Raw genomic sequence first — 24,149 nt, forward strand, 5'->3', positions numbered from 1 at the left:
ACGCTGCGGACAGCAGGTACCTGAGTGTCCAGGGTGCTCAGATCCTCGGGCCCAGGATGCTAAGCCCTGAGCCACCCTCTGGTAAGGATGAAGCCTCTCCACTGTCAGGCTGGAGCAGGATGGCCTTGGGATCTGGGGAGCAATGTTGTCTGCAGCTGAGCAGGAATGGGGACAGTGGAGAGCGATACTGAATAATCAAACTGGAAACATCATAAATTCCTGGAAATGAGAGACTGCTCTGCAGGGGCCAGTGATCAGTGATGTTGGCAGCTCCCTCAAGCCCATGGAGATTCATGCAGAAAGTCTCACGGTCTCCCTCAACCAGCAGCGAAAGGCACATCCAAGGATGAGCAAGCTCACCCCTGCCAGGCCCTTACCCAGCAGCCAGAGAAGGCAGCCATTAGGGGATGGGCTCCAGACACCATCCTGCTCCCTCACACATGATTTCTTTCAATGATTCGTAGTCCTGGGTCATGATCAGAGGGAAATATATTGAGAAGTGTATGTTTACTCAAAATCTCCACTTGATCGGAATGAAACACACATCATTAGCCATAAAAGTAGGATTAAGACAACAGAGCATTATTTGCAAATGATCAACGGTCATGAGCATGGATATGAACATGTGCAGATGTAAATCTGAGCAATGAATGCCTAGTTCTATTGCTACTAAAACACAGTTCTTAAGTCCTGCCTGGATTCATTCACACCTAGGTCTTCATTCTTACTTGGTTCCTCTTCGTTTAACAGACTCTATAAAAGATGGCCAAGCGCTGATACATAAGCAACCGATATGCTACCATTCCAGGGAGCCCGGACCCCAGAAACTGCCAGGAAGGCCTTCAGAGATCATGCTGAGTAGGCCATAAGCCAGCATTGGCATCACCTAGAAGCTCACTGGGAACTGTAGGATCTTGGGCTCCACCCCAGACCTTGGGAATCTGAGTCGACACTTCGACAAAAACCCCAGGTTAGTTGCCTGCACGTTAAAGTCTGCAAAGTGCCTATCAAGACCACTGCTTGTCAATCTTTTAAAACCCTGGGGCCCCTTGTGATCCACACGAGAGGATCACTTTCTTCTGTAACGTTTAGAATTTTAAAATAAATTGAACAGAAACAAATCAAAGCATTGGTTATTCTGAAGATGCTTTTCAACTGCATATATACCTTCCCTCTGGCTCCTGTCTAGAATATTTAATGTGAGGCCAATGTCCCAACTCCAGGGGTCAGGGTTGAGGGTAAGGCAAGTCCCCAGGTAGAGAATCACTGATCTTAAGAATCCCAGACTCCACTGTTCAAGTGGGGCATCTGTGGCCCAGAATGGGGCAGCCCTAGAAGGCCCAACTTTTGCACTGATTCTTCCAGAAGCAGGAAGCAGGGAGTCCCAGTTCTAGATAGATACAAGTGTTGGAAATGGCTTGAAGTTTGCTGTCCCGACACTTCATTTCATGGCCTGAGTACGGCCATCTGATGTCAGCTCTTGAGTCCTTTCCCAGGGCCTTTGACAACAGCCATCCTCTCTCCTAAGAGTCTCCTTCCTCCAAGTAAACACCTCAAAGTCCTTCAATTTCCATCTTGCAACATAAACTAAATCTCCCTTCATCCTGGTCGTTCTCCTTTGGAAGAACTGTCTGTCTCTTCTCTGGATATGGGTGAGGAACAACATACTGAAGCTTTTTGCTTTTCTTTTACATCTAACTTTGTGTTTATTGAAAATGCTTTTTTTTTTTTTTTGAGAGAGAGAGAGAGAAAGAGAGGGGAAGGGGCAGAGAGAGGGAGAGAGAGAATCCCAAGAGGCTCCGTCCTCAGTGCAGAGCCCAACACGGGCTTACCACTGTGACCTCACCACCATGAGATCATGACCTGAGCCAAAATCAAGAGTCAGACGCTTAATTGACTGAGCCACCCAGGTGCCCCGAAAATGCATTCTTATTGTAAAAATAACACAACTATGTGACAGAAACATTTTTAAATAAGGATTTAAAAAATCACTCAAAATCCAGCCATCTTAATACCTGTATTAAGGATTTAATGCTGCTGCCTTTTCTTCCAGTGTTTCCTGCCAGAGTATACGTTCTTACCTAGTGATATACAGAATGCACCGGCAATTCCACAGCCTGCTTTTGTTGTTGTTGTTATTCTGCTTTTTAAAGTTTATTTATTTATTTTTAGAGAGAGCAGGGGAGGGACAGAGAGAGAGGAAGAGAGAGAATCCCAAGCAGGCTCCATGCTGTCAGCACAGAGTCCAACATGGGGCTCGAACTCACAAACCGTGAGATCATGACCTGAGCCAAAACCAAGAGTCAGACGCTTCACCGACCCAGCCACCCAGGTGCCCCATCCTGCTTTGTTTTTTTTTTTTTTTAACTCATTTTTCTGTGCTGCCACAGTCTTGACTGTCACCCTTACACCCCCCTCCAGTGCACGACTGAGAAGTAGCCTCAGTCTCCTGGGATTGTCTGACTAGTTCAGAAGAAAACAGAACAGTTTCTCCCGCCAAGGCTTTCAAATGGCAGATCCTGCCATGCTGTTGATGCTGTGTCCAGTGGGGTCCAAGACCCCTCAGGCTTTCATGAATGGAGCCACCTCTTCCACCCTATACCGGTGCCACCTACTTTTAGGGGCACTTAATGCACAGGGTACTCATTCATTTACTCACCACTGGACAAGTAGTTGTTGAGAACTGCCATGTACCAAGCTGTGGCTGTCACACCAGGAGTGATTTTGTAATGGTGAGCAAGATGGCTCTGGTTTCAGGAGATCACCAAGCTTTTGTCATGGTGGGGACCTCAGTGAGGCAGGAAGGGGAAGAGACAGACATCCAGGGAGAGCCCATGGTAGGCCAGACACTAGACATACAAACACGGACTCATTGGATCCTTTCCACAACTCTCTTCTCTGCAGCAGGGAGAAAAAGAGAAGGTACCTGTTCAAGGTCACAGAGCTAGGATTCAAATCCAGGGCTACCTGACTTCAAAACTCCTCGAGCTCCCTAAATGCAGAGCTTTTGGGAGGCCGTCTTTCTTGCCTGACCCTCCATGGACTCTAGCAATTTAAAAGAGGCATCTATGTGACACTCCCAACAATGTGTTTCAATTATTCCACAAAAGAAAGACAAAAATAACAGAATACCGCCTGGTCTCGGGGGCGTGATTACATTTGGAGAAAGGAGGTAAAAGGGAACTTTTCTACAGAAGCACATCAGCCAGGAGCACGATTTAGACAAAAGTGTAATTTAGACACCTTATTTTTTATTTGGCCACAACTAACAAACATTCGTGCAATTTAAACCTTTTCAGAATCCACCCCGACAGCCAGGCACCCAGGAGCTGACTCAGTCTGCTTCTTTATCGCCACCAGACTTTGAAAACGCCACCTCCCCCCCGCTTCGTAATTACTCCAGGCAATCAGCACCAACTGATCAATCAAACAAAGAAAATTGCAGGTTTGAAGCTTTAATTAAATCTATCCGGCACTATCTAATTAAAGAAAATCTTTACTCTTCTACGTACTCCAAAATAGAAGGAACCCACTCCTTTGGGGTTCTACAAAGCCTTTGCCATGTCGAGGTCTTCACCTAGTTCAACGCTGAAGGAAGAGCACAGCAGAGGGAAGGCGATTACTCCCTTCTCTCCTTTTGGCCCAAGTCGAGGCAAATTCCAATACGGAGGAAGAAGTCGACTGTGGAAGAGGAATCCTATCTCTGGAAGGTTTCCTTTCATCCCTCCATGTCCTTTAGGATTGATGGCTCTGTGTCCAGGTTGCCCCTCTCCTGTCCCTCATCGGACCCCTCTGTCTACATGGCTGGAAGGCAGTCAGAGCCGGTAGAAAACACTGAGAACTTGGCCACCTCTTATTATCATTCACCATTGATTCAACATTTGGAACTTCAGCTTTCTCCTCGGTGAACCAGGACCAAAGAGGAGGCCAGTACTGGATTACTCGGGAAAGCAAATAACACAATGTGTCTGAGGAGCTTAAGTGATCTCACAGAGCGGGGAGGAGCACCACTGAGGGCTCAGAGGGTGGGGCCTTGCAGCTGGTGGATATTTCCACACCTGCTTTGGTCTGCAGACCAAACGCTCTCCAGCGTTGAAGAGTGCAGACACTCTTCTTGTCTTCAACTCTCCCACTTACCAAGGACCCTGACTTTCTAGCTTTCTGAGTTCATCCAGGGACAGCGATGAATTCCTGCTGTGACTGAAATACAGATGGACTAGCACAGCTGGAAGGTCTCACCTTTTTCCTTTGCTTTGTAGGGTTTATAGATGTCTAAGACCCACCCTGTCTGGGACAGGTGGCTGTAGGATGCTGGAGAAGACAGAAGTTGGATGTGCCTCTCCTGATTGGCCAGGACATCACAAAGCCACTAGTTGCAAGCTGGAGCCAAATGTGTAGACTTCCTTCCTAATGAGACTTCCAGTGCTTATTGAAAGGGGCAAAGGGGAGGGGGAAGGATGGAACCTGGAAGGTACAGATAAAGACCTTGCCGGGTGCAGAGGAGCTCGCCGATAGAAACCTTGTGGAGACACTTTCTCCTTTGGCTGGGTTGGGAGACACACACTGCCAGCCTCCACGACGCTCAGGGGCATCATGAGGTCAGAAACCACTTCTCTGACTTCACCAGCCAGACCACTTTCGACTGCCTTCAATGCTTTTCTCACTGTGCCCTGGAGACCCTGGTCAGCGGCAGGTTTTGAAGGACAGGTGCCATCCGTGTGCCTGAGTGTCTTTCACATCACCTGAAGTTACTGATAAACATGCTTCCTCTCCTTTGAATTTCCTTAATAAAACCTGCTGGGCGGGGCGCCTGGGTGGCTCAGTCGGTTAAGCATCCGACTTCGGCTCAGGTCACGATCTCACGGTCCGTGAGTTCGAGCCCCGCGTCGGGCTCTGGGCTGATGGCTCAGAGCCTGGAGCCTGCTTCCGATTCTGTGTCTCCCTCTCTCTCTGCCCCTCCCCCGTTCATGCTCTGTCTCTGTCTCAAAAATAAATAAAAACGTTAAAAAAAAAAACAATTAAAAAAAAAAACCTGCTGGGCCCTGAGGAAGAGGCACACGGAAGACACACAACCCAATGAAACAGGTGGCCCAGAGCCATCTGAATATTGGCGGAGACACCAAACTCACTTTGCTCCAGGTTTCTACACAAGTCACCTTCTTGGTGACATGGGTTCCTTGGCCACTCTATTAAAATCTCACCCCTTACCCTTCACACTATGGCCCTGATGTGTATTTTCTTTAAAATTTTTTAAATCTTTATTTATTTATTTATTTTGAGAGCGAGAGAGAAAACAAGCAGGGGAAGGACAGAGAGAAAGAGAGAGAGAATCCCAAGCAGGCTCCGCACTGTCAGCACAGAGCCGGAAGCAGGGCCTGAACCCACGAACCGCAAGATCATGACCTGAGCCAAGATCAAGAGTCTGATGATTAACCAACCGAGCCATCCAGGTGCTCCCTGATGTGTATTTTCCTCATGGTGCTCACTTAAGTAACTTTCGAGACGAGTGAAATCTGTGAACCTGAAGGCAAAAAGGAACTGAGTGTAAACACTGTGCTCCAGTTTGAAAAAGTCATTTCCCACCGGGGTACAGGTTACTAGTTCTGGTACCGCTATCCATGCATCCCACAATTGAACACTTCAATAAATGCATGTCAGGTGGTGGCAGCCAGGTGTCTCACTGTTGGAGTAGGAGGTTCCAGATAAGCAAGGAAAGGTGTCCAGAATGATCCAGGTGGTACTGGATTAGAGTTGGAGATATCAGCATGAACTCATGTTCAGCTTAACAGAGACACAGACGGATACACATAAAAATATTTATAGATAGGTGTATATATGTGGGTTCGTGTATACACAGAGAGTTCCTCGCTCTGTAGGCGAAGAGGGTCTGGAAGCAGTGATGCCCCAAGAGCAATGAACAAACACACGCAGAGCCAGATCTTGGGTTCTAATACCATTTTCCAATCAAAGGGACATGAGCACATTTCTCTGGAGAGTGTTGATGAAACAGAATCACCACCAATATCGGTAACAAAAACTGACAATGATGGGAAATGTCAAAGGAGACAGGAGGAGCCTTTAAACTAGGGGAGCTCCCAATGGCCAAGGCTAAAACAATGTGAGCAACAAAATAAGCCAACATTGGATTATAATCCAAAGTATAAAGTCACTATCTATGGATCCATACGGATATAAATACATTAGTAAATGGAAGAGAACAGACAGATCTTTCGTGCCGAAGAATTTCAAACAGTTTATGGAGACAATCTGCCCTCAAGATGAAGTACAACCCTCTACTCCTCAAGTGTGAAATGCACACAGTGACTTCCAAGAGAACAGTATGGAGAGGGGAGTAACTTTGTTTTGTTTTGAAGTTTATTTATTTATTTTGAGAGGGGGGGAGGGGCAGAGAGAGAGGATGAGACAGAATCCCAAGCAGGCTCTGCACTCCAACTCACAACTGTGAGATCATGACCCGAGCTGAAATCAAGAGTCGGATGCCCAACTGACTGAGCCACCCAGGCACCCCAAGGGAGTAACTTTGGAGTGGAGAAGTTACCATACAGGACCTCAGCCAGGTGATCAAGGTCAACATCAACAGGGGCAAGTCATGTTGACTGTAGGTATACCCCTGATGTGATGTGATGAAAACATTGTCTTCCTTTCAAAGACACATGACCCCAGTCTAATCATGAGAAAAGTATCAGACAAATCCCAAATGAAGGACATTCTACACAAGACCTGACCAGTACTCCCCAAAACTGTCCATCATCAAAAACAAGGAGAGTCAGAAAAACTGTCACAGCCCAAAGGACCCTAAGGAGACCTAAGGACCTAAAGTGCCTTAGGTGAGATCCTGGAACAGAAAAAGGGCATTAGGTAAAGACTAAGGAAACCTGAATAAAATATGGGCTTAGGTTAATAATAACAAATCAGTTTTGGTTCATTCATTGTGACAAATGTACCACACAAATGTGAGATGTTAAAGAAAGGGAATTTGGGTGAGCCATATATAGGAATTCCGTACAATGTTCACAACTATTCTGTAAATCTAAAACTATTCCTTTCTATATATTTTTGTTAAAAGATTATTCCTTAAAAATAAAAATAAATAAATAATAGTAATAAAATAACAAAATAAAATAAAATAAAATAAAATAAAATAAAATAAAATAAAATAAAATAAAATAAAAAGATCCCTCTAGCTCTGGTATTAAGGATAGACTGAAGACACCAAAGGCATTAGCAAGGAGAGCTGGCAGGAGGCTGTTGTGATAACCAAGGCAAGAGGTAATGGGGGTGGGGGTGGACGAGGGTGGTGGCACTGGAGGTAGCTGGAAGACGTGAGCTTTGGAAAGGACAATAATGACAACAACCAGCATCTACTGAGAGCTCACCATGTGTCCAGCATCTTCTACGTACTTTATACCTTGTACGGTAGTTGAATATTCACAGCTTCCCTACAAAGTAGGTGCTGCTAGAATCCCAACTTTGTGGGCAGAGACCCTGAGACTCAGAGAGGAGTGACTTCCTCAAAGTCACACAGCCTGTAAGAGGCAGAGCAAGGACATGGGGCCCCAGGAGATGGGACAGGGATGAGGACTATAACCAGAGCCATGTAGTGCCAAAAGGAATCCAGCAAAAGTCAGGAGCACAAAAAATGGCTTTAAAAAATATCTCAACTATGCATCCACGGCCTAATTTTTAGGCACAAAGGCCAGATTGTCCCGGGAGCTTCATCTCCCCAAAAGTAAATAAGACCGAATGTCAATTCTGGAAGGCATGCAGATTCTGCTATCTAGAATCCTCACCTACCTCTAGGTTCTAAAGTAAATTCTTTAATGGCTAGACTCAGAGCTTACAATGGCTAAGAACACACTGGCTACAGTGACAATGAAGCTTGGAATCTCAGAGATCTAAGCGTGTATACGAGTTTATTTCTCAATCGGTAGCTGGTGGTGGGTCCCACTTCATATAGTCATTCGGGCATCTCCTGTCTCCTGAAAAGAAGAGGGAACACAAGATCGCAGGGGAGCTTTCCTGGGCCAACCGTGGGAGCGATATATGTTACTTCTATCCACTTCCTGTTGACCACACAGGTGCACCTGGATGCAGAAGAAGCTGAGAAACACTGTCCCTGGCTAGGTAGCTGCTTCCCACAGACAACTCTGTACCGTGGAAAGAGAACAAGAGAGATGGTGGACAATAAGCCTTCTCTGCCACACTGCTTAACAAGCTGTTGGAAAATAAACCCTGAGGCCAAAGACTAATGGTGGAAGTGCTGAGAGATCCCAGAGCAGTACCTGAGTAGGGCAGACATAATCCAAAAAGATCAGGAGTATTTTATAATCCTTCTCCAGACGTTTCTAGCATCACTCAATCACACAATTTCAGAGCAGGAAGAAGCTTTGGAGTTTTTAGGGACTTACACCCTCAACTGATAAGTCAGGAAGATGCTGCTGAGAAGGGACGGACTTGGTGAAGATCACAAGCAAGCCAGGAACCATGCTGGATGGAACCCGGGTCTCCTTGTCCCACAACTGGCTCTGGACACCACATCCTGCAGCAGCTCAGACCCACACCAGGAAGTAATATCTTGGCTCTTGGTTCACTTAAAAGCTGACAATTTGTTTTCTTTTATATTTATTTTAATTTCAAAGGATCAAGGAACACAGTACTTGGGAGGTGGTTTGTTAGGGTACCATTTCTACTGATGAGCAGAGTAAAGACTAGAATTACTGTCCAAACTTGCCTCTACCCTGAGGACAGTATCCTGGGTTACGAGGGTCCTTGCACAGTGATTTCTATCGCCCTAAATGTTCAGGGAATAAGAGCTGAGGATAAACCAGGGGGCACTTTCCTAACTCAGCAACCCCCTGACAGCCACCACCAGCAAGAAAGGGGCAGATGAGGGTCAAGGGGTGGCCCACTCCATTCTGGGGCAATGTCGCATCTTTGACCAACACCTGGTAACGCTGGGGGCAGAACCAATCCTGAGGAGCGGTGAAGTTGTGTAGCCTTTTGGCACGAGACTCGTGCTCCACGGGGCCTTAAATTTTGGCTGCTATTAAATAGCAGACTTGGCGAACAACCTAGGTGAAGCTTTGCCACAAAAACTGACTTTGACCTTGAACCACAGGGTCCTACTGTGAATGGAAGGATTGCTCAGGACCCCGACACTGCTGCCCACCTGGCTTTCTATATAAACTGCTGCCAACCGCTCCCCCCACCACGTCTGCCCAAACCCACCCTTTGGCATTAGGTGATGGAGCACATGGCTGCCCCGTGGGTCACTGCAGTTGGCTTCCTGAGCCTCAAGCCAGGTGGACCCTGCTTCCTCCACTTCCACCACCCCTTTCAACCCTGGTGTAGTTGTGTGGACCTATGTGAAGCCGGCTGTCAAGCAGATCTAGGAGTTTGAACACAGCCGCCCCAAGGCATGTAGCCTTTTTGAGACTCAGTTTCCTTAGCAATAAAAATGGAGGTAATAATTCCTCCCTCTGGGGAAGTTGCAGATTAAGTGAGATAGGGCAAATCAAGCACCCGGCCCAACAGGTGCTTGGACCTCCCCCCCCCCCTCCAATTACATCTAATGCGTCACATAGTCCCAAGGGGATAAATGGAATGTCCCCTCCCCCCCTCCCCCACTGACTTCTGCAGTGTTTCTTGGCCTAGTACTGCTCCTCAAGTACCCTGGACCCATAGAAATGGTCGGCGAAGTCATCAGGCACCTCAGTGGACCCCCAAACTTGCCTGGTAAAAGATCATGAACAAAGCTGACTCCCATAACCCAGAAAGAGACTGCCCTGTCCCAGGCAGCCTTCCCCAGCAATACGCAGCTGCCCTTGGCCTCCACACACTTCAGCTGATTCCTTACAAATCACAGATAACTTTCTTGGTTAAATACAAAGATTCTACCAACAGGTTTGCCTCCGGATGGCAAATCTGCCAGCATTTAGGGTGAATCAAACATATTTACTTTTCAGATGTTAGGGGTTTGATAAAATCCATAATGCCTTTGGCCTCAAGCCCTCTTCCTATTAATTATTAAGCCCTTGTGTGTTTCGAGGGTAATTGAATCCATGTTTCTAATTAGTTTACACTTAATTCATCAGAACAATTTTTAAAGGGCTGATGGATGTCCCAATAAGCCTCACGGGCAGTTTAATGAATCTTTATTTAAAAAGAAATTGGACACACACCAAACTGTTAACAGCAGTTACCTCCTGGGAGTAGGGCTGGGACAGGGGCCTGGGGAAGGAGGAACTTACCTTGTTTTACTCTATACACCGCTGGAATGCTCGACTTTTCTAAAGTAGTGAGCGCTTATTACTTTCACTATTTTAAAGAAACTGCTTTAAAAGGAAAACGGAATGAATTTTTAAAAAGGAAATGAAATGAACCCAATGTAGTAAGAAAGCATTTTGGTGTGGGGGAAAACATGCCTCGTTTCTTTCTGGCTCTAGGAGACCCATGGTCCACTCCTCCTTTAACCCCCTGGTAGCTTAGAGACCTCAGATGCTTATCTAACTCTTGCAATGAAAATTAACACTGATCATTTCATGGGCGTGCTGTTGAATGATTAGATAACGCATGAAATCCCTGCTTAAATCCTTTTGGGGTGTCCCCACTTCCCTTAGAATACATGACAAGTTCCCTGGCATGGCACATAGAGCCCCTGATGATCTGGCCTGGCCACACCCGTAGTTCTCCACTACAATCTCCCCCAGGATGAACCCACTTTCAGCCTGCACCTCGCCTTCTCTTGATTTTACCTGGACCTCTACACACGCTATTCTCTTGGTTCAAAACACTGTCCCCATCCCACCCTCCATGCCCTTCCTCTAGAGAGCATTCATTCATTCATTCCCTGAATATTTGTTGAGCACATACTAAAAGCCAGGCCCTGGAGGTACAATGGAGAGCAAAATAGAAACAGTGTCTGCAGTCAAGGAGTATGGGCACAAATCAAATAATCACACATATGCACATGTAAAACCATGAAGGAGGGATACACGGTAATCTGAGGAGGGTAATCATAGGAGGATCTGACCAGGTTGAGAAGTAGGAGTATCTCCGAGGAGTCCCTGAGTGAGGAATTGACAAGTGAGTTGAGGTTCGAAGAATGCGTAACCAATAACTAAGCAAAGGGGCAGATGGAGGGAGGGCATTCCAGACCGATAGATCAGCATCTACAGAGAGCTCCCCGGTCATAGCGTGTAGCATCGTGAACTAGCATTGCCTCTGTATTTATGTGTCTCCCTAAAGAGACTGTAGGCTCCTTGGAAGCAGAGGCTGTGTTGCGAACCGCTGTATCCCCAACACTTGGTGTTGCTGGTAGGCATCCCATAAAGGTTGAATAAACGGAACGAATGAGTGTCTTGCATGGCGGCTGGCCCATGAGAGGTGTTCAGCGTCACCATCTCTTCTTTTCCCTTTCCAGCATCCTCTCCCTGTTTCAGTCGTGTACAGAAAGAATGCTCCCTCCTCCCCATGGGCCGTTCCAGCCGCCTCCCACACACAAGAGCACATTCTCAAGGCACTCCGGGGAGAAGATTCTCCAAGGACAGCCCTACTGATGTGCAAGGAACACTTTTTAAGGAATCCAAACAAGACAGGTCCTTCAGGGGCCTCTGCTGCGATACATATTTATAAGAAGACAGTAAATCTGGCAAATTTGTGGATTTTTTACAACTTCCAAACAGGTGTCTAACGCCAGTTGAGTGAAATCTGCAACCAGCCCCGAATGACTTAAATTGCATTTCCACCTTAGGCAGATGACAGAATGCGTATTGCCAGTAATTGAGGGAACGACTTGTAGTGTTTCCCATAACTTGAGCCCAAATGTCTAAATTAAGGGATGCTTAGCTGTGCTTAACTGGTGCAGTCATCACCAGCGCTCTATAAACCCTCCAATATGCAGTGATGCTGTTTATTAGCAGCGTCTCCGTAGATTACGTCTGCCTGCGTTTCATTAGAAAACTTCATCCCGCATTAAAACTGCAACGCAAAAGGATGTCTGCCAGCATGGAAAGGCCATCTAATTGTGCCAAAGCAGAGATGTGGGGATTGTTGCAATAATTCATCCAGGCAGGGCTGACACTGCATTATCTGGAAGGCTCTTTGTTCTTTTCTTGCTCATTTCCAAACTCCTACAGGCTCCCTGGCTCTCAAGACCAGCTTCTACTCTCGCTTCCCACCCTGATCCATTATGAGAAGAATCTGATCAGCTTCTATTGTAAATTTAATTTCAAGCAGCCAGACGCTGCCTTCTGGCACCCTGGGATGTGGCTGCTTGTGAATAGCTCTAGATGAAATGTGAGATGCTTTCAAGAAGATGGCTCTGAACTCCTGGTGGAGAAAGGGAGTCGCTGGGAGATGAATGGCATCTGCATATAGAACGAGCCGTGCGCAGTGTGTCTACTGGCACGTCTTCATTAACGATGCCAGGTGCTGCTGTTGGCACAGAGCACCACTGAGAGCCGCCCGTTTTGCAGTAGAGGAAACTGAGGCTCCGACTCGGATGGGTTGTTTCACTTGTCCACTTGTTCAATGTCCTGACATTGAAACAGGATTAGAACCTAAGTATGTCTGATGCCAAAGGCCTTAACTCCTCCATCGCCTACATCAGGATTTCTCAACCTCAGCGCTCCTGGCCTTTGTCCTGGCATGGCAGGATATTTAGCAGCATCCCTGGCCTTCACCCACCAGATGCCATAGCCCCCTGTCCAGTTGTGACACCCAAAAATGTCTCCAGACATTGCCAGATGTCCCCTGGGGGTTGAGAACCACTGCTCTACCAAATGACTTATACATTTACTTGGGCGGGGGGCGGGGGGGGGGGGGAGCTTTGTGAGTCTTTTTGCTTAATGGTGTTTCCTGATTTTCTGCTACAAATATACAAGTATTCCTTTTGTTTATCTCTTATCAAAATTCAAAGTGGTTTACACACATTATCTATTTTAATCCTCACCAACCAACCTACGAAGCAGATATTGATACACCCATTTCTAGATGGGGATGCTGAGGCTAAGAGTCAAAGTGAGTGGCAGATGCCCAGCGGCTAAGGAACAGCTACAACTCAAGCTCATGTCCTCCACCAGCGGCTAAGGAACAGCTACAACACAAGCTCATGTCCTCACTGCATGGTTCTGCCACAGCAAAGCATGATGGAAGCCCTGACTTCCAGCCTCAAGTTGCTTAGAATCTAACCAGGAAGGAATCTTGTTGCTCATAACACGACCCATGAGCAAGCAGCTGGAGAAAAGGTGAGGTTAAAGGGGGTTGGGGATTGGGGTGGGGAGGTGACTCTTCAGCATTTTGCTGGAATGCATGCATAGGGTGAAAAAAGATCGCTGTTAGAGTAAGAGAAGAAAAGAGAGATGCGTTCAAAGATGCATAGACAGCAGGACTGCAAAACTTAAGCCCATCAAGTTTTAGACAATGAACGCAGAAAACCATGAACTACGCAGGCAGAGAGAAACCTGCTAGAGGCTTCTTGGTGGTCCTGTCCCACTGCTGGGCTACCACACGCTCAGTGATACCACCCACAGTGAGTGACTGCCCTGAGCCCAACTCCTTTTTCAGTGTCTGTGCTCCACACCTGCAGTCCTGTGATCTAAAAAGTCCAGTTAGTAAGTGGGCCACAGATGAAATGTCAGGACAGTCACCAAAGCCCTCTAGAGCAGTCCAACTTCCTAGGACCCAGGCAGGGAAGGATGCTCCTAACACTGATGGAGCACTGAGGGATCTGCAGAGGGTGGCTGACCTATAACCACGCCGTAAGATGGGCTGTGTGACTTCCACTTTATAGATGAGGCTCAGAGCCGCCAAACCTTGCACAGATCACAGCGTTAATAAATGTAGAACCTACCTGCGTATAAATCGAGGCCTGCCACAGAAAAACAACATGCGAGGAGGTGGCCCTCCTGTTCCACAAGACGAATAAATTAAAACGTCAGTACAGAAAAGACCCGGCTATGCCGTGAGAACACATTTTACTGGAGACTGGAATTCACCACACACTGATCTCTCTTGTTTTCTGCTTCCAAGCCAGACACTGCAGAGTCATCCTCCACCTCTTTCTTCTTCTTATTTCCACTCCACAAGTCCTTAGAAATCTGCCCTTAGCTTCAGGGACAAGGACAATGCCTTTTCATTAACATCACACAAAGCCACGCCCATCTTCTCTCTTCATTGATCTAGCTCAGGCTAGATCTAGCTCAGGCTCCTGCCTGGCCTGGCAGTCACCAGCCTGGCCCCCAATCCAGTGTATTTTCCCCACTGCAGCCAGACTGTACCAAAATCCTCCACCTAAAACCTTCATTTGGGAGCACCTGGGTGGTTCGGTCGGTTAAGCGTCTGACTCTTGATTTCGGCTCAGGTCATGATCTCATGGTTCATGGGACCAAGCCCCATACTGGGCTCTGTGTTAACAGCACAGACCCTGCTTGAGATTCTCTCTCTCCCTCCTTCTGCCGCGCCCCCCCCCCCCCCCGCTCGAGCATACTACCCCTCTCTCTCTCTCCCAAAATAAACAAATAAACTTTACAAAAACACCTTCCTTGAAGGGCATCTAGCACACACCTATAGCTAACATCATACTTAACAGTGAAATACTGAGTGTTTCAAGGTCAAAAGCAAGGCAAAGATGTCCAGTCTTACCACTTCTAGTCATGATCATACTGTAAGATCCTATCTAGTGCAATTAAGCAAAAAATAAATAAATAAAAGACATCTACATTGCAAAAGAAAAACAAAAATATTTATTCACAGATGTAAAAAAGCATCAGAACTATTAATAAGTTCAGCAAGGTCACAGGACATAAGACCAACAATCAGAAAGCCAGTTGTATTTCTATATATTAGCAGTGAGTAATCCAAAACGGAAATAAAATAGAAAATAATTTGGGGTACCTGGGTAGCTCAGTCGGTTAAGCGTCTGACCTCAGCTCAGGTCATGATCTTACAGTTTGTGGGTTCAAGCCCCGTGCCGGGTTATATGCTGACAGCTCAGAGCCTGAAGCCTGCTTCAGATTCTATATCTCGCTCTCTCTCTGCCCCTCCCCTGCTCACACTTGGTCTCTCTCTCTCTCAAAAATAAATAAACATTAAAAAATATTTTTTAAAAAAACAATAGCATCCAAATGAATACAAATCTAAAAAGAAATTTCCAGTTCAAGAGGGAAATTTCCAGTTCAAGCCAAGCCAATGTGTTAAACTCTCCTTTAATCTGATCCCCTAAGTTCTTATGGAAATAATCAAAGGTATATTAAAAAGAGCCAATATAAATGTCCATTCTGGAAAGTATGAAAAAGAGGCAGGTATCTACATGCTACAAACACTAAGGAATTTCTACAGGTTGCCATGCCAGTAAGACCTGATTTTAAAAAAAGCCTAGCCAGACAAGATGTTGACAGAGAAATACACCTTAAAATGTGTTCTGAAGAAGTAATTTAGCCACTAGTTGAATCAAAATCACAGAAAAGGCAAAGGCAAAGAAAACGTGCACTTGAAACTAGAGAAAAGGATGGGGCACCTGGGTGGCTCAGTCGGTTACATGCCAGACACGGTTTCAGCTCAGGTTATGATTTCATGGTTCATGGGATTGAGCCCCAGGTCTGGCTCTGTGCTGACAGTGCAGGGCCTGCTTAGGATTCTCTTTCTCCCTCTCTCTCTGCCCCTTTCCCGCTTCCTCGAGTACTCTTGCTCTCTCACAAAATAAATAAATAAACTTAAAAAAATGTTTTAAAAAAGAAAGTAGAGGAGAGGAAATAATAGTAAGAAAACTTTAAAACAGAAAGCATGAAATATTAGACTAGAGCAGACATATAGGTTATCACCAAAAAAATGTGAGTAGGTTAAGCTTTCCTGTTAAAGAATAAAGACTCTCAGTAAAGGTTTTAGAATAAGAATCCAATGATATTTTGTACTAAGAAATACACCTAAAATAATGACAGAAATATTCAAAACAGAGGAATTGGGAAAGAGGGGGACCCAATAAATGCAAACCTAAAAAAACAATGAAGGCGACTGTATTAGCATCAAAGTAGAATTTAAAACAAAAAAGTTGGGGGAATAAAGATAACTTTTATACTGAAAAAAAATCAAGTTTACTCTTCAGATCTAATGTTGAAACATACATGCTGAAGAGTATAGCACCAAAATATATAAAGTAAAAACTTAGTAATAAAAGGGGAAATTGATAAGAACAATGGCAAAAATGTGGGAAAAAATGTATTGCTTATCCTTGACAAACATCATTCAGAAAATAAGAAATTAGAAAAACTGCATAATGTTAATAACATGAATTTTTCACATATGTTCTTTCAAATACTCATAGAACACTCAGAAAAATGATCTTGTGCTGTGGGGAAAAAAGCCAACAAATTCTCCAAAGTAGAAATCATCATCTGATCATAATGCAATACAACTAGATAATAACATTTTAAGTATAAAAAATCTGAGGGAAATCTGAGGGAAAAAAAGTCCCAGAGTCAAGGAAGGCACAAAACCACAATTAGAGACTCTTCCTAAATTAACGACTATCCATCAAAATTTATGGGATATGGTTAAAGTTATACTTAGGGGAAAATGTCTCTTAATGTTTTTATTATCAAACAGGAAATAATGAAACTAATTCAATTCATGAAATCAGCAAAACAGCAACATTAGCCTAAGGTAAGAAGAAGAAAATGAATGAATAAAGATGAAAGCAGAAATGAATCAGAGAACAGAGAAGAATAAAATTGATAGCCCTACAGGTGGGATGTTTAAAAGACCAATAAAATAGGCAAACTTCTGACAATACTAACTGAGTAAAAAGAAAGAAAACACAAACACACAGGAGCAGATGCAAGAAAGAAGGTGTGTTCTCAGACCCGTCGAGAAGGGAAACCATGTTGATTCCAAGCTGAGACCCTTGACGATCTCCATAAATGGATGATTTCTTGGACAAACATACAGATAGAAACTGATTCCTGAATAAGAAGAAAACCCAATAACCATGCAAAATCATGAAAACATTGCACAAGGACCCCAGCGAACACACACTTGCTGTCCCCGTCCCCCACCCTTAAAGGAGATCCATTCCAAAACTTTCCAGGAGTTGCATATTCCACTCTTTCCTGCTATTAGGACTGCCCTCTGGGATCACATCCCCTCTTAGTGTCCTCCAAGGGGTGAGCTCCTCTGGCTGTGGGGGCCCCAAGAGGCACAGCACTCTTTACAGCCCTTCCCCTCTGCCAAGCCTGCATGCCCCTGGCTACGGAAATGAACTAAAATGAGCAGATCGGGAAGGTGACAGGAAGGGAGAACCCAAGCAGGTAGTGGGTAGTGAGGGTACAAACGTAGTGAGGGTGCAAACCCTGGGAGCCTCGTCCTCAAACACGGCTTGTTGGCCAGAGTGGGCTGTGTGGGGGCCGGAAACACATCCAGGGCCTCCCCTACCAACATCACTCCCCACCACCCTTCTGGGCCAGAGCAATCCCCCCACCTCCAGTGGGTCTTCTGTACTTCACTCTCAGAGTGAGCAAACCCAACATCGGAAAACAGAGGTTTGACCACATCCATGTGGACGTAAGCGTAAGGAAAGCTGGAACAGAAGTGGAGGCTGCCTTCCGCTGTCCACATCCCAACCAAGTACCCCATTAGCCTTCCTATCTTTCAACGTCATTCAACATTCATCAAATGTAGACACAGGTGCCCCCAGATGGTGTCACCTGAGCTCAGCATCTGATGGTGAGGACTCTCTCCCTTGCAACCTCATCCAGTCTCATGGTGTTATACCCCAAGTCTCCCAATTTTTTATCTCTAGCCCCAATGTCCTTGAACTCTAAACTCACATATTCACATCCACACCTGTCTCCCACATTAGCATGTAGCCTCAGTGAAGACAGCGGCTTTGATTTGCTCGCTGCTACATCCCCTGCACCCAGGCCAGTGTCTGGAACATAAGAGGTGCTCTTGAAATATTTGTGTAATGAATAAGTGAAGAGGACTCCAGTCTCTTCCCCAAATTTTCACTGAAGACCTACTGTGTGCGGAAGCTGCTGAATGTCAAGGTAAGATGGATAAGCCCAGGTTTGTTCAGGAGGAACTATTAATCAGAGGGGTCCCAGCTGCCCCCACTCCTGCTGCAGGCTGGGAAGCCTCACCTCCATGCTGCCCTAAGAGTGCAGGGGGTGGGAGAGAAGAGGGCTGGTGCTTCCCTATAAATGTTGTTTGTGACCCTGCTCTGGGAGCTCGCAAGCTGAGGGCACAGAAGCATCTTTAAACAAAACCTTGAGAGTTAAAGCACTCGCCAGGAAACCAATCATTACTGTTCCATTCATTAGCACCCTGAGCTCCCCAGGGCTTGGCTGGTAAACCACTAACCCTTTGGCTCCCTGAGGAGCCCAGAGCCTGACTGGCAGAACCCAGACAAGGCTTGCCACAGAGCACGGCAGGCCACCAGGCCAGCAAAACCTGGAGTGCTAGGACTCTTGGGCCTTGACCTTCATCCCAGACAAGTCTGGACAAGCAGTAGCCTCCCTTCCCATCTCCCTCCTTGATGGGAACTCTCCCCCTTGGGAGACAGCTTGGGGGATGGGGTGCAGGAAAGCGCTCTCCGTAGTTTTCTCTTCCAATAACCAGGATGGGGTTTGAGAGAGTGGGAACTTTGCCCCACGCAAACATAAGGCAAATTCCAACAATCCATCTTGATGGTTTTCAAGTACAGGATGTAAGAGACATACTCACTATTAGCCTATAGCGCATATCTGCTGGGCCAAGGGGAGAGAATAGATTTCCATGTGTGCAAAGAATATACACCAATAGATACACACACATACACATCAATCCATGCAAAATCAGTCTCAATAGAAAGACTCAGATTTCTCTGTAATCCCTTGTGTCTTCTATCTTATCTTCCCAAGTACACTACCATCAGTCCTGCCTACTGGGTACTTCCAATCTGGAGAAAAGAATTTGGAAATATAAAGAAAGCCTAAGGAGTTGAGGGCAGACCCCATAAGAACAGAGGTCTCTGTTGGCAAGCGAGCTTGGCTCTCAGGGCCCAGCTGGTGGCTGCGGTAATGAGCTCAGGGGGTACCTGGTTCGCAGGTTCTCTGGCTGGGGCGGGCCATCAAACACCGACAGGACATCAAAGTCCTCCTCCAGGGCGAAGGACTGGAACACGAGCTGGATCCTGTGCTGGTCCTCCGCCGTGATGGTCCACGTGCAGTTGGCGTAATTGGGGTAGCCATATGGGAACCCTGGGCTCTCAACTGTCCCATTGGGACCCTGCAGTTGGAATGTGCAGTTTTGGCCTGGGAGAGAGAAAGAGCACAGATCAGTACGGCCAGAACCCTTAGAAGCTTCCAGAGAAACAGGAGGAACATTAACCCGCTTTTCCAAGTGCTTCCCAGGCCACCCCAGGCGTGGCGCAGAGGGAGGGAAGATGGATGACAGATGGAGCATGAGCTTGCACATGTCATGCACTGTGCAGGTGATAAAATGTACATCATTGTACTTCAGCATCAGAATGACTGTGAGGCGAGGAACTGAGGCTCAGAGAGTTGAAACTAAAAGCAACTGGACCGGGCAGAAGGCAGGCTTCTCCTCTGGAACATCAAATGCCAGAACGATAATTCGCAACCTTCTCCATTTTCCATTCCCAATTCTCCCAGCCCCTCCTCTGAGCTGCTGCCTCTCCTCCCACTCTGCACAGAACACAAAGCCACAAGGGGGAATCCCTTGATCCCCCTGATTCCAAACCCATCCAACCTGCCCCACGCCGTCCTCCTTCTCACTGTGGAGGAGCCACCCCTGCTCCAATCTAAACATGATCATCCCCTGTGCCCTTCAGATCCCATCCCCATTTTACCCTCCAGAACCTGATCCGTGTTCCTCTCTTACATATGCTACACAGGCTCCATCATTTCCTCTCTGATGAAGCCTTCCCATCCTAAGTGTGCTCAGGACTCCGTCACTAAGAAAACAATTCTCACCACACACCCTCCAGCCCCGTCTCTCTCTTCCCCTTCCCTGACCGATTTCTAGAAAACACAAGATGTCCATACTTTCTGTCTCCATTTTCTTACTTCCCACTCACTCTCCATCTCTGTCACTTCTGCCTTCAGGTCCTATTGATCCACCCAAACAGGTGTGCGAAGGTCACTGATGGGTCCAGTGGATGTTTTCCAGTCTTCACTTTAACAGACCTCTCTCTCTGCTGCCTCTAAGGCTGTTAGTCATGCACACCCTCCTTCTGGAAACACTCCTGCTGGGCCAGAGCATCTCAGACTTCACCGTGCATGCACACTGCCTGGGAGCCTGGCTGAAATGTGAATTCTGACCCTTCCAATGGACAGCATCCTGGTGGGGCCAGAGGCTGTTCCTCTCACTGGACCCCCAGTGATACAATGACGCTGATGGTTGGGGACCACACTTGGAGCAGCGTGGTCCCAGGCTTCCTCCCATGCCACCACCCACTCCTCCTTTCCGTCCCCTGCTCTTTCTCTGGCTCCTTTCCAGGCTCCGTGTTGGGACCTCTCCTCTGTGTCTAGTCTAGAGGACCTCCCCATTTGCCTGCTAACAACCTACAACATCACAGTGCAGGCCAGACTTCCCTCTGAGCTCCAGCCCCGGCATCTCCTTTGGGATGCTCAGACTAGTGATGTCCCCCTCCCTCCCTCTCCTCTGGCCCCTTCCTCTCCATCACAGCCCCACAGGCATCTACCACCCTGTCCCCTTCACTCCTGCCAACTCATACCAGTCTCTCCCTTGGACTGCATGATAACCTCCTAACTGGCCAACCATGTTTACTCTGGTCCTTGCCAACACCGCAGCCAGGGGCGTCTTACTCAAAACAGACATCTGATCTGGTTACTTCCCCTTCCCCCTGACCTACACCAAACCTTCCGTGGCTCCTCGTTGCTGTTCAATAAGGAAAAATCACTTGTAGACCTGGGAGGGTCACTGCATGGTCTGGCTCTTAGTGACCTCTTAGACCCAGTGTCCACTAGCTGTCCAGTCAAACCCCACTCTCTCAGTCCTTTGTACCAGCCATACTATCTTCCTGCACAGCCACAGGACCTTTGTATATGCTCTTCTCTCTTCCTAGAATACTCTTCCCTACCTTCTGTGCATATTTGTCTTTCAGATTTCAGTCCAGTGTCTCTCCTTGACTAGCTCAATCCCCTTATTACATGTTCTCATGATGCCATAACCTTTCCTTGATAGCACTTATCATAGAAGCAAATTTCTATGCTTCCATGTGATTATTTCATAAGTATCTGTCTTCTTGCCAGGCTGTAAGCTCAATGAGAAGACAGACCATATGTGAGTTTTCCTGTCTCTGAATCCACACCCCAAGCTCAGTACCACACACATGGTAAATTCCCAATAATTTAATATATGTCTTCTATTTAGTGAATGTTTGGTTAGACACTCTTCTAAGAACTTTACACATATTGAGTTGTTTAAGCTTCACAACAGCCCTATAAGGTGAATACTATTAATATTACCTCCAGTGAACAAATGAGAAACTAAGGCAAAGACATACTTAGGAATGGAGCCCAAACCACATGATTACTCACAGATGGGATTCACACAGGAGCAGCCACTTGAGACCCACCTCCTTAACTGTGATGCTGATAAATGGACTCAACGCTAATTTTTTTAAAGCCCACTTTAGGGATTAACTGACAAAGGACAGTTAATCTCTGAAATGACTTTAATATTGAGAGAAATCTCTTAACACAAAGTATCCCATTAAAAAAGAGAAAAAAAAAAAGCTAAAGTCTTCTGAATAAATGCTAAATGGGCATTTAATAAAATCAGACATGTAACCCTGATTAAAATAAGCACTTGGAACTAGGAAAAAAAAGATTTCCTTATCATGATAGAGCATCCATTTTAGAACAGTAACCTACATTCAAACTTATGGTGAAACACCTGATTAAGATCAGGAATGAGACAGAAATGCTACTCTCACCTGTGAGGTTTCATGGCTTATTGGAAGAGAGCTAACTCATGTGATACACACACACACACACACACACACACACACACACACACACACACACACAGAAAGGAGCAAGAAAAAAACATGGTTTGCAAATGATATTTTAGTATACTCGAAAACAAAAAAATCAATTATAAAGCTTTTAGAACTAATAAAAAAACTCAGCAAAGAAGTCAAATGCAAAGTAAGTTTACAAAATCAATACCATTTCCATATGCCAGTGGCAGATAAAAATATAAAGAAAAATGTTCTTCTTTATGATAACTACAAAATGCATATACTACATAGAAATAAACTTGGTAAGAAATGTGCAGGCACTGTCTGAAAATAACTTTTAGAAAGGGATTAAAAAAAATTGAATAATTGAAGAGACATAACGTCATCTTGAGCGGAAAGACTAACTATTGAAAGGTTAATTTAGAATATTAACCTTTTGAAAAGTTATTGAAAAGTTAATTTACAAGTTTAATGCAATTCTGACCAAAAGCCCAATGACCTGTTTTAAATTTGGTAAAATGATAGCTAAGTTTAACTAGAAAAATAGATGGCCACAGACAGTGCATATTTTTTGAAAAGGCAGTGAATGCACTATTTTCCTTTGGCAAGATACTAACCAGAATTACCAGATGATGCTTCTGAAAATAGTGGGGCAGTGGTCTAAGAGGGGAGAGGCAGAACAGGAAATAGTATTGCAGAAACAGCAGAAATACACATAAAAACTGAAATACCTATAGGACAACATTAAAAAATCATTGAGAAAAGAAAAACATTTTGCATGGTCACCGACTTAACTGGGAAAAGAACTGCTACCTCCTCAACTCACACCATCTACTAAAACAAATTTCAGATGGAGAAAAGAGAAGCTAAAACAAAATCAAGCCAAAAAATAATTAGAGAAAAAAAAAACATAGGCAAATAACTATCTCACTGATTTTCCGAACAGAAAAGCTGTGGAAAATACTACCAGCTTGATAGTTTTATGCAAAACGTATATGTATGTCAAAAACAGAAACAAAAGAGAAAGGGATACAAAAATGTTCGGCACAAAAGTAATAGCCTTAATATACAAAGAACTATTGCAAATCAATAGGAAAACAACAAGCATTATAATTGAAAAATTGGACAAGGTCTTGAACAAATTAGGTTACAAAATAAGACATAAGTGGCCCAGAAACCAGAAAAATATTCAGCCACAATAATAATGAAATAAAGCTTCAAAGGAGCCCCTAGTCCACTCCCCTGAACTCCCCCTCACTGGTACAGGCACCAGATCTACTCATGTGTCTAAAACCTGGTGATGTCATTGAATTATGTCATTCACTCATTCATTCATTCGTTTGTTAGTTCCTCTAGATTAGACCCTGTGATGGACCATGAGGCCCAGATCCTAGACCAGACATAAGCAAATACACCCACGTGGGGGCTGCACAGAGTACATCTGGAGTATAGACCCTACAGATACCACACCTTAAAGGCCACTCTCATCCATGTCCTGGACAACCACTGATACCAACATTTACCATCATCCCCAGCATCCTGGGCTGCTGCCTGGGCTCAGACCTGCACAGATCTACCATTTCTGATTCAGGATCCGGGTATAAACAGTACTCCTGCTATGGAGAAAGAAGTGAATGGGCTCAGAACAGAGCCCCTTTCCACACACAGGGCCAAGAAAGGTGATACAGTAGGGGGCAGGAAGAATGGCAGGAAGAGAACCAGAGGGCAGTTCCACACAGGAAAAGGTAACTCAGTGTGTTGAGCACCACAGACCAGGCTCAGATGACGGTCTTGGGCAAGGTCACTCAGTTTGATATCTGAATGGTCCCTCCGGAAGTAGATCGCAGAGAGTGGGAGCTTTGTCCTAGTTCCTGCCGTATCCCCACTGCCTAGAATTCAGTAAGGATGTGCTGAATAGATACATAAATTTCAGCAAAGGCAGGAGGCAGGAGTCAAGGTGGACCGAGGCCAGAATGTAGCAAGTAAAGGCAAGATGGACTAGTGAGAAGGTGGGAGCCATTATATTTTAAACAATAATTTATACATTTTGCTCATTGAAGAAAATTTGGGAAATATAGGCAAGGATAAAAAAGGGAAAGCATTATAACCTCACTTTCCTCCCAGAGACAACCGCTGTTGAATATTT

At 45.6% G+C, this 24,149-nt stretch overlaps 1 protein-coding gene across 7 annotated transcripts in view; it reads right to left on the reverse strand.

Moving 5' to 3' along the window:
* The window catches only part of CSMD2 (CUB and Sushi multiple domains 2), a 602,428-nt gene that overhangs the window by 522,039 nt on the left and 56,240 nt on the right, over positions 1–24,149 (reverse strand). For all 7 annotated transcript variants that reach the window (XM_086716392.1, XM_086716389.1, XM_086716388.1 and 4 more), the window contains exon 2: positions 19,091–19,307. In XM_086716392.1, the coding sequence (XP_086572518.1) occupies positions 19,091–19,307 (217 nt within the window). The remainder of the gene's footprint in view (positions 1–19,090; positions 19,308–24,149) is intronic.

The sequence above is a fragment of the Puma concolor genome, chromosome C1, assembly GCF_028749965.1.
Source record: "Puma concolor isolate L17-30 chromosome C1, mPumCon1.1.hap2, whole genome shotgun sequence".
Lineage (NCBI taxonomy): Eukaryota > Metazoa > Chordata > Mammalia > Carnivora > Felidae > Puma > Puma concolor.